General features: G+C 51.2%; 2 protein-coding genes across 2 annotated transcripts in view; one reads left to right on the forward strand and one right to left on the reverse strand.

Annotated features, from left to right (window-relative positions):
• On the reverse strand, window positions 1-8881 carry LOC146597910 (multidrug and toxin extrusion protein 2-like). The gene is made up of 16 exons (XM_085301311.1): window positions 8785-8881; window positions 8199-8267; window positions 7632-7780; window positions 7099-7141; window positions 6159-6203; window positions 5630-5727; window positions 5226-5323; window positions 4776-4889; window positions 4474-4541; window positions 3949-4057; window positions 3483-3558; window positions 3085-3154; window positions 2306-2438; window positions 1578-1672; window positions 1240-1321; window positions 1-848 (listed from the first exon to the last, which is right to left on the reverse strand). Exons 2-16 carry the CDS (start codon window positions 8205-8207, stop codon window positions 616-618), a joined length of 1422 nt encoding a protein of 473 aa, XP_085157437.1. The 5' UTR covers window positions 8208-8267; window positions 8785-8881; the 3' UTR covers window positions 1-615.
• NXN (nucleoredoxin) overlaps window positions 8877-11177 on the forward strand; it is a 76597-nt gene continuing 74296 nt past the window's right edge. The window contains exons 1-2 of the mRNA XM_085301310.1: window positions 8877-8912; window positions 9606-9734. Coding sequence (XP_085157436.1) covers window positions 8892-8912; window positions 9606-9734 — 150 coding nt within the window. The 5' untranslated portion in view covers window positions 8877-8891. The remainder of the gene's footprint in view (window positions 8913-9605; window positions 9735-11177) is intronic.

Consider the following 11177-nt stretch of genomic DNA (forward strand, 5'->3'; position numbering starts at 1 on the left):
ACTTTATTGTATCAAAATCCCCGGTTACAAAAGGGCAAAGAAGAGTTGCTCTAGGCTCTGCCTGCCAAATACAGGGCCAGGAGCCAGCAGCCAACGCGTTGGTGGGAGTCAGCCATTTTCTACCAAACGTGGCCTTGTACTGCAATGCACTGTTGTAGCATTAGCAAGCGGGCTCTGACATRCCAAGACGCTGGGCAGCTCTGTGAGAGAACACACTTCGTGGGCAGCAGGAGCCTCTGYCATTACCAAAGCACATGGTCAAGTGCTCCCTGTGATGAGGAAGCAGGAAGACAGTAGCATAAGGCCTGTCTCCTTCCCTGACCAGCCCTAAGACACACTCTAGCTGCTTCACAAGTAGCATCCCCAGGGCAGGGCAGTGGTGGAGAGGGGAGAGCCTCTCATGCGCTTCCTTCCTGGGTGCTGCATCCTCATCTCCTTTAAGAACTGAGCATGTGGGGATAAGACATTTTGATTTAACCAGAAACCGAGTGAAGTGACTCTTAACAAGCTATTGAGGGAGAAATTCCTTCCCTGATCATCATCTTTCTAGGACATTACCATATGCCTTCCTTCTAGGTACAATCACAGTTCCCCAGTGGTATGCTGACACTAGCTCTATCCATTGCCAGTCAGGAGCCGGACCAGCAGGCCTGTGAGCAGGACAGCGATGGCTGCAGCAGCAACCAGGGCCCGGCGGAGGATGAGGGCTCTCCCTACCACAGGAGGAGAAGGGGAGGCAGCAGGCTCCTCCTGTATGATGAGCTGGTGGTCAGGTTGCCTCTCACCTCCCACAACGCTGTCAGGCAAGACCGTGATGTCCACAGTGAATGCATCGACAGAGACATTATCTGTGCAACAGAGAGGTGAGTGCTTCAGGAAAGCCAGAAAATCACAGCCTTATACTGCACAAGCACTAGTGACAGTCCTGAGGGTCCCTTCTCAAGGCTCAAGGACACTAGGACATGCAGCAGCAAAGTGGTATATGTTCTCTGTTAACATAGACCGTGGCAGTCCCAGCTCTTCCCTGGAACAGCCGGGATAGCAACAGGGGACTGGTATCTCRTACCCACTATAACTGAATGCAGCAGAAGTGCCACTGATCTGGGACCAGCACCAGACACCATGCTCTTTCTAGCTGTCTGGGCCTGCAGGACAGAACTGCTGCCATGACTGTGAAGGAAAGGAAGGGCTGGGTAGAGAACTTGGGCTCCCTCCCTGTTATCAGGTCTGGTTACATACCCAGAGCAGATGTTTTGTTAGCAGTTGTGCCATTGGAGTTCACATCTTCCAGTTGTTTTTCCAGTCCAGCTCGGATTCGAGCCTAAAAACACACAGAAGAGTTGCTCTCCTTGTAGCAGGGATGTCCTGCCCTGCCAAGAAAACCTCAGCCTCCTTCATCTACCTTCCCAAAGCAAGCATGCTCAGCACCACGATGTTCCTGTGCTATATATAGTAGAGGAACAGATCTTGTTTTGCTTCTATCTCCACTCAAACAGCTACAGGGCTGTAGCATTGTACTGGAACAGGAACTGGTCTAACACCTTTTAAGAGCTACTTGAGGGAGACACAAGTCTTACCTCTTCTGCAGCTTTCTTCCAGTCCATGCGCATGACAAAGGTTGAGAAGGAAAGGGCTTGCAAAGAGATGCAAATGATCATCCCCACCCACAGACCTGCAACACCGAGAGTTACTTTAGTGAGGACTTGAGGAAACCCTGCTTTTGTCAGTAACTGCCAAAATGCCCAAGGACTTTGGTGGGGTCAGAACTTTGCTCAGTTTAACTCAGTCTTGATCTGAAAGTTGCCCCTGAGAGGCAGCAAGAGGAAACAGCCCCTGGGTAAGCTCTATGCTGGGAGCAAGCCCTGGATTTACTGGGGCATCTTCGGAACTCTGCCACTGAGTTCACTCACAGCAAGTGCATCAGTTACCACCAAAGGGAGAGTGCTCCAAGTCTGATGCTAATTACAGTCACAGCAGTCTAAGCCCTTTCCTCTGCAGCTTAATCACACAGGCATGGAAGTGGCAGAAATTTCRCAGAGAAGTTGTTTAAGGTGCTGGACTTTTACTTCTGTTCATGCTCTGGAGCTGAGATGCTGCACTCACCCAAATCTCCATTTGATGGGGGCTACTCAAAGCCCACCTCAGCTAAAAAATTCTATGTGCAATACAGCCTTGCCAAACCTGAAGGAGGATCCAAGCACAAGCCCCAGCACTGAGCCTCTGCCCATGGAGTTTGGCCCAGCARGAGCAGTGCTGGCAGCTTGTACAAAGCCAGACCCCAATGCCAAACAGAGGACAAACATACCTAACACCCCCAGCTTAGCTGCGAACATCAGCGAGATGCCGATGGGTAAGCCGATGGCATAATAGCCAATAGCGTTGGCGATAGCACCCATCTTCTGCTTCCCTGCGCCCCTCAGCACACCGCCACAGGTTGCCTAAGGAAAGCAGGCAGAGGAATCAACAGGTAAGACAGATTCATCAGGGCTGGTACCACTAGAGGTGCTCATGGTATGGCATAGCCCTGGAAATAGAGGAGTCCACTGTCCCACAGAGCTGAGAGGGACCAAGGCTACATCTTGAAGAACATGGTGTAAAATTCCTCTTGTGTAATCACTGACCTAAGCACATAAAGTGGAGCTATCTGTGGACATAGAGACGTGTGCCAACAGACTGTAGGGCCTTCCACATTGCCTGGACCACACTGTCCTAGAMCAGGACAGGCAGAAACAGCCTGAAATTATCATCCTATAGGCTGTATGACCACTGCCACTGTGCTGTGGGTACCTGACATCCCTAAAGATCCAGCTGCTTGCTTGTGTTTCTCTGACAAACTAGTAGAAAACTGAAGTCAGAAAACTGGCAGGAGGAGGAGAGGAAGAACTGTTTTTTTTTGCAGTAATGCCAACAAGCGGAGGGGGATGTTGAAGTTGAAGCTATGGCTGATGCAAGCAACTGCTTTGACAGTTTTTTCAAGTTGCTTCTCTGTATCATTTTAACAKTTTAAGAGCAAAAGATAGCTCTGCACTCTCCCTGACACCACAACCTGCAGAGAGGAATCGCCTCACATCCTGGAATACTCACTGCTGCTGCATCGAACAAGTGGAATGGAGCAAAGATCATCATCACTTTGGACACCAAGGTAACAATCTCCCTGTTGGGAAAATGTATTGTGCTGGTCAGGCAAAGTAGGGTAGCTTGGCCCAAAGGTTCTCACACATCACCCTTGGCCAGCTGGGGAAGCCTGATGGACCTGCAGCTAGGAGTGCATGCAGTTTAGGTACCGCCATRGTGTTGTCCTAAAGTCAGCAGCATCCGTGCTGTCCAGTGACACAAGGCAGTGGGGAGGAACTTTTGGGGAACATTTGCCAGATGGAGGTTTATGAACTCCACCTATCAGCTGCTTCTGAGCTGCTCCCAGGACATTATATATCAGGAACTCCAAGAAAGTCATTATACTTAAAAGAAAGCAGTCAACTCACTTGTCACTAGTGAAGATGTAGCCCACTATATCCTTTAGGACTCCCAGCAATGTTGCAACCACTACAGCAAACACTCCTGAAAGAAAGAGAAATCATCAAACAGCTTGCTTCAGAAAGRAGCAGGACATACTGCCTATCCCAGGCCCAGATCTCAGGGGTTCTATGTTATGAAATTTGGACTTGGCTCACCCCCAAATGTTACTCCAGTAGAAGACAAGTCAGTTTTCCCCACTTCCTCCCCCAATACTCCCTCCGCATTCTGGAGTTGGATGACAGAATGCTAAATTGCATTTTCAATATTAAATCCGTTTCACTATGTTCCTACCAGAGAAGAGGAACTGCCAGAGTCCCACCTTCCCCATCTGAGGGTCCAACAAGTGGGTCTTTGCTGATGGAGGTTTGCCCACCACTGTGAACCTTTGCTGATAACTGTCTTTTATTCCCCTCTGCAGGGGCCTGGGCTGACCTGAGCACAGCAGGGCAGTGATGCAGGAGGTCTTAGCTTGCACTGCATCCCCCGATCCCAAGGCATTGCCCACTCGGACGCTCGTGGCCACACTGAAGCCTAATGGCACCTGAGTAGCAGGAGACAACGAGGAGGTGGGTGACAGCAGATACTGAAACAGTTTGTCTCTTCCCCGATAGAGAATTAGGGGCAAAGTGTTGTCACTAGCAACCAGTCCCAGGTGACTCTCTTCAGTCACAAGCTATTGCCTGCCCCGTGGGCATAAAGTCTTTTTGGATGCATCAGAGGAGGCTGAAAATGCAATAACCATACCTAGGAACACAATGATGCTAGAGTGAGCATAGTCTAGGTCTCCTCTGAGCAATTATTGGCAAACTGCAGTAAGGGATTTTACATCTGCAGCACACCTCTGCATGTGCAGCTGCACAGCAGACCAGAGAGTCATCATCAGCCTGGTACCAGGTTCTGCTCCCCACCCCTGCTTCCCCCCCGAGCCAGTCCCAGCTTGATACACCCAGCCCTTACCATGTATGCTGCACAGGAGAGCTCGTAGATCACAGACTGTGCACCCAGCTCCACAACGCTGAGCAGCCCTGGAAGAGATTTAGCACTTCATTAGGTCAGAATTAAAACTCCTTTGCTGGTGTGGAGGCAGCAGCTATAGGGCTCCCATCTAAAGGATGGGGCATCCTGCTGAACCAGTCCTGCATGCAAGGGGGCTGCTGGCAGGAGGTGCTTCAGAGGCACAGCAGAAAGCCAGCCRCGAAGGCAGTCATGATTGGAAGATGCTCTGTTGAGTCAGAGGAAGGAAGAAGATTTGAACTCACCTGCCAGGAAGCTCCCRATCTCAAAGGTCCACCACTCAATACACATCATGAGCATGCTGGGCACAGCCAGACGGATAAAGGAACCCCAGTCCTGGAGGCAGGCCTTGGTCCAGCCTGCAACAAGGAGGTGAAGCAGAATGAATGTACTCTCCCCATCTTCCCCAGAAGGGGAGACACAAGCTCTTCTGGACACTCTCTGAGGACAGCAGCCACAAACCACAGCTCCCAGAACATCAGTCTAGTCTTCCCATATTGCAGTGTGTTCCTGAGCCAGGGCAGAGAGAACGGACTTGGGGTTACAGTCATCAGCTGAAGCTCAGGGCTACAGTCTTTCCACACACTGAGGGGATTATAATCCCTGTATCAGACCTACAGCTTGAGTCTTGGTGACTGTGTCAAATCCCAGAGCCAGGCAGCAGTATTTTAAAAGGATTAAGCTATGAACAGTACCTCCCCAGGTCTCCACATGGATCTTCTTCCACCACACATAAAGGAAGAGGAGAATGGCCTGCGTGTACTGAGAAATAGTGTTGGCCCAGGCAGAGCCCCTGGGGAGAAACATGGGCAGGTTACAAATTACATCCTTCCCAACGTCAACTCCAACAGAATGAGACCTAGCAGCACCCATAGGAGCCTTGTGGCAGCTGTGGGAAAGAGGCAGATGCACAAGACTTTGATGCCTCCTGGATCATGAGCCAGGCCTGCACATGCAAGTCTTCCCCCAGCCTTTTCTTTCCAAGCTGGTTGGCTGGGAGCAGAGTGCTGCAGAAGTGGGCACCCAGTGTACCCTCCCACAGCCCTGAGCAAACCCCTTCACCTACGGAGAGGCTGCCACCACCTCTGCTGACACTTACACCATGCCCAGCTTCAGTGCATACAGAAAGATGGCGTTCATGACCACGTTGAGGATGTTGGCTGCAATACCCGTAATCACTTGAGGCAAAATGATCGCCTGGAAGCCAAAGACAGACTTTGGAGTTTGCTTTCCCAGCACTGCCCAAACCCACAGCCATCACAGACCCTTGCCATCATCCAGTGAACTCTGGGGAGATGATTTGCAATGCCCAAGGAGAAAGCCAAAAGGATGGGTGCTGTTCCAGGTGAATTAGGATTGCATTAGACAGGCAGAAGCAGCATGCTGGGCTCGAGCTGGATCAATCAACTCAGTGCGGAGAATTGGGAGGTAGCAATGGGGAGATTGTAGCAACCCAGGGCTGGTTCCCATGGCTTCTCCCTGTTCTGCAGGGCTGGCTGAAGACTATAGAGCAGAGGTTTCTCAGCCCAGCACTTCCCAAGGCAGAGTGAACTTAGATCACCAACCTTATCTATGTTCCTAGGAATACCTTTAATCTGTGGCCTTGAGCCCAGTTAGTTACACAATACCTGATTTTGTAAATATCTTGTCTGCAGCTGGTACAGAAACGCTGCCTGCAAAAGTAAGGATTCATTTCATCAGCACTGCCGCACACTACCCAGGCAGTCCGGAAACCCTCCCCACCACCCGCACAACAGAGAGGAAGCCTGGTGCTTCTATGGTTCAACAGCCAGCTGCAATTTAACACTCATGGATAAATCCTTTCCTCAGCTCCTCTCCCCACCTTGTCAGGATGCCACAGCCAGGCATGTTGCAACAATACATGCATCCTGTGGTCTGTTTTAAGCTCAGTGGCTGCTGGCACTGCTGCACCCCAAGCCAGGAGTAACAAAAGGCAAACCACAAAGCAGCTTCCCTTGCTGGGCCCTGAGGAGAATCTCTGACTTGCAGAGCAGCAACCTCCCTCCCTTTGGCTGGATACTAACCCTCTCCATTCCCACCAGGATGAGAGATCAGTCTCCAAACTGCAGATCTCCCAAGCTTCCACATCACCATGAGAGAGCCTATAGACCTTGGAAGAAAGCAATAACCTACRGATACATGTTTTCTAGGGGTACTGCTCCCTGTTTTAGAGGAATCTCTTCAGAAAGACAGAGTAACTAGGCAAGARCCAGGTGACTACGAGTGTGTGCTAACAGCAACCTGCAGCCTTTATCTCTGAGCTATGAGCAAGCCATGAAGGCCCTGGTTCCAATGTCTGCAGATGGTTACTTATTGTGCAGAGATGTGGCCTGCAGTAAAAGCCTTTGCCCAGTAAGATGAAAGAGTGCATGTTTGCTAGTCCAACATACGCTGGCCAGTGCACATCTGTTAAGGCCTGAGATCAAGGGACCCATTGTAAAACCCTAAATCATATTGCCCTGTGATCCACAGAGCAAAGACCCTCCCTCTTTCCCCCAAACGTTACTGAGGGATATAGAGCTTGTAATAGCTTTAGCAGCAACTTACAGGAAGAGCAGGGATAAAGATCATCACRTAGAGCTGTGTTAACCTGGAAAGAGAGTTGTTGGCCCAATTAATGATACAGGAAAGCAAAAGCCAAACCAAGCAAGGTTGCACTGTAATTCTGCAGGGCCTTGACTTCAGCACTATGCAGCAACCCAGCTCCAGCCAAATTCCAGTCCAGAAGGTCTAGAAGAGATAATGCAGCCATTGCCAACCTTATCTGTAGCAAGCTTGAATGGCGATGCACAATCCCTGCAGTCCTCTTTCTTGCTACAGAGTACCCAGACAGAGGCACCAGCAATGCCTCAACTCCCAGATATGCTGGCCTGGGGACCCTAAAGGTTCCCAGAGAAGGTTCAGGGGTCTCTAGGCCCATAATCTTGGTTTCTAATGGCCCTGTTGGCAAGCAAGATCCCAGAGTTCACCCTCCCAGAGCCTTGGAAAGGCCTGTCTGAACTGGAGTCTTCAGAGTCTGGAGGGCTGACACCTGACACACTGCAGACCAGAGAGGGGTCAGACTTGATCTCACCCCTGACCTGGAGACCTCAGGGTCCTGTCGGATGAGCAGGAGGATCTGCTCAGTGTTGATGAAGAYTGCCCAGCAAGGGAAGCAGCACAGCAGCAGGATGAGGATCCCTCGCTGCAGGATGATGCCCACTTCCTTCAAGTTCTTGCCACCATACGTCTGAGTGGAGAAACATCACCAAGGTGAGAGTTAAGGTTAGGGAGAAAGGAGATGGGCAGATGCTCCAGTCTAGAGGCAGCGACAGACTGATTAAATGTAGTTTCTTCCCCCACTCCCTGCAGTAGTTAGTACTGGGCTGGTTCGATTTAACTGGACCTCAGCTGGGATGCACATCCCTTTGCTACCCAGGCATGACTCAGTGCTCCTTGGCGAGTCTGGCTCAGCCCTCTCCCTTTCTAGTCTGTGCCCCTCCTATCCCACATGGGGAGGGCAGGCTCCGAACAGGGTGTTTGGAACCCCCAGCTGGCTGGAAGCTGCCGTCCTCCCACCTTCTGTGCCCAGATTACCCTGCATAGGAGGTGAGACACCACCATATTAAGCCCTCACCAGGCACAAAACAGAAGGAGCAGCTACTGACCTGGGACATCAGCGTATCACATGCTGAGGCTAAACCAGAACCAATGGAGATGCCTGTCACGTTGATAACCTGGAAGAGAGAGGTAACTTGGGCTGTGAGGGAGGGTCACAGGGGATCTGGTCCAAAGCACTGTGCCCCTCCCAGCTGGGTGGGGAGACAGTTCTGCTGTGAGTGTTTGGGAAGTTTCCAGACCTTCTCTACTTCTCAGAATAACACATAAATGTTATCCAAATAGCCTCTTCCCTCTTTTGCTGTGGGAAAGGATCCTCCAGCAAAGGCCAAATATCTAAAAGGCCACTATTCCTAGCCACAGATGCATGCCTAGGTCTGGCAGGTCCGAAGAGCTGGGTCACAGGCTCAAGCTCAGCTGCTGCCCTTACACYGGTGCAATCATTTACTGCTCAGTCCCACACCTCCTGGCTGCACTTTGGGCAGAAGCTATTTGGTAGATGCAGTGTTAGTGTTGCATCAGACTGCTTAAACATGAGGTTCTCAGGTAAGCATTCCTCCAAGATTTTTTTTWAAATTTTTGAGGGGAGCACACAATTTGTATGCTTTAAATCAGAGAAGAAAATGTAATACTTACAGATACAGCCAGTGTCACAGCATCCAGCTCAGCTTTGCCCAGATGGCCGCAGAATATGGAGCTGACCACACTGATCAGGAAACCCAGCAGCTGGGCTACAAACTAGGATGGAAGGAGGAAAGCATGAGGTAAGCTCCGATTGCAGCTTGACAAACACCACCTCGCCCGGRGAGTTGGACTGTGAACAGTCCAAGTTTCCTGGTGTTACAGCAGTGACTTGAGGCCAGGGCTCTGCTGTCCTAAGAACTGGTCCCTGTAGCAACAGGCACTCCCTGTCTGCCTGCCCCTTCGCAGCAAATGCTAGGCCTCTCAGATGCTCCAGGTGGCTTTCTTTGTCTCCTAAAGCTGTCCGCAGCCTACCCTGCTGTGGGAATTTAGGCATTACACAGTCAATCTGCTAGATGACTTTGTTTTACATGTGGTTTAACAGGTCCCCTCAAAATCCTCTTTTCTAGTAAGAAAGCAGTGTAGAGCACACAAAACCCAACATTCTTTTACACGTATCCAAGTTATTGCTGTGCTAAGGGGAAAACTCTTCTCTCCAAACTACATTGTCCTCTCCTCCTGGACAAATGCTAAGTCCAGCTTGCTTGTTCCTTGCCAGGGGCTACAGAAAGGGATAAAGATACTGTAGTGGAGATTGCACTCAAGACCTTTTTTTTYCCCTTGGCAAGAGGGCAGCCCATCTGCAGGTATCCAAGGCACAGGGTTGTGGCAAAGCAAGAACCAGTCAGTAGGAGCTAGAGGTGTTTATACCCTGCTGACTAGTGGGCATAGCCAGGAACTATGCCCAGCATTTGCTCATGCTACTTTCCTTCCAGCACTTTGCAAGCTGGGAGTCCACAGCTGCTGGAGAACCAACTGCTGTGGGGTCTGAAGAAGAGCAGAACAAAGCCTACTCCTCCCACTGCGTGCCATCCTCCTCTCGGGCCGGGCACGTTCAGCTGTCTGTAAGTAATCCCCACAGGAGGGACCAAACCTCCACGGTTGTTCCAACACACTCCAGCATGGAATTGTCACAAAATGAGCATTAACTGATGATAGCTACACCTGGTAGGCAGCCTTAGGTTTGGTTTTGAGGTTATCTGGGCATACAGAGAAGTATACTGAACCAAATGTAGAACCACTGTGGGGACTGAGCTGGGGCTGAGGTACTCAGCTATGGAAAGAGAAACCAGACTTTACTTCCTCTGCTGTCTGATCACAGCAGGTTAGTGCTCTGATGTCAGAGAGGAGGTCTCAGAAAAGTTCTTCAGTTGGTACTTATTTACCGGGTGGAGAACATGCAGGTCACAAAACTTAATGTTTGATGGATTTAGACCAGGGCCCACTTCTGATTGTGGCGGTGCATATTTCACTGGACTGCAGAAGCCCCTGCACYGAGGTGGAGCCTGGATGTGCTCAGTGCTGTGCTGTCAGTCCCTGGCTACAGAGATGGGAAACGGGAAGGGCTTAGAATCACAGAACTGGCAAGGTGGGAAGGGACCTCTGGAGATCATCTAGTCCAACCCCCTTGCTCAAGCAGGGTTACCTAGAGCATGTTAGACAGGGTTGCAGCAACAAGAACCCCCTGGGGACCTTTAGATCTTCAGTCTAACGCTCTTCTAGCTGAGCTATTTCAGCCCCCAATGCTGTCTTCATGCAGATGAACCTCCATCCACAAAGGATTTGAGGAGAGCTCGCCTTAGGGTACCTTAGCATTCAGCATCTTTTGGGAGGCCTGCCCAAAGAGCAGGTGTCAACCACAGTGACTTGCCTAAGGTCACATGAGGGTAACATGGCAGAGCCAGGGGCTGCAGCCAGGTTTTGCTGAGCAATTTAAACAGCTTAACCCCAACCCACTGCTCTTCTTCTAAAGCCACGTTCACAGGTCCTGCCAGAGCAGATGTTGGCTCAATGGATTAAGCTGAACAGCAACAGGAATTCCTGTGACAAAGAATAAACATGCGAGTGATAATTAAGGAACGATTGCACATTAATTCTAGATGGGCCTTAAGCAAATTAGCTGGCAGGTAGAGACAAGAACAAAGGCGTTCTGGAAGAGGAGGGAGCTGAGACAGCACGGACTGCAAGGGTAGGAGCAACCTCAGGGCCTCGGAGCCGTTTAGGTTATTAAGGAAGAAAAACACCTCTCCGGCGCTTTCCCCACGTGAAAGCCGCAGGGAGGCTGGATGGGGAAAAAACAGCGGCGTTTGAGTGTGGTGTAGCGCGGGCCGGCGGGCAGGACTGCCCCGAAAGCTGCCGCCTCCCGGGCCCTGCGGGTGCGACCCCCGCGGCCGCGGCGCTTCGCCTCACCGCGCCCGGCCGTTACCCCCGCGCGCGCCCGGCCGTTACACCCCGCGCGCGGCGACCGTTACCCCCGCGCGCGCCCGGCCGTTACCCCCCCCCGCGCG

Source organism: Rhea americana, unplaced genomic scaffold, assembly GCF_003343005.1.
Source record: "Rhea americana isolate MKP2758 unplaced genomic scaffold, rheAme1 scaffold_175, whole genome shotgun sequence".
Lineage (NCBI taxonomy): Eukaryota > Metazoa > Chordata > Aves > Rheiformes > Rheidae > Rhea > Rhea americana.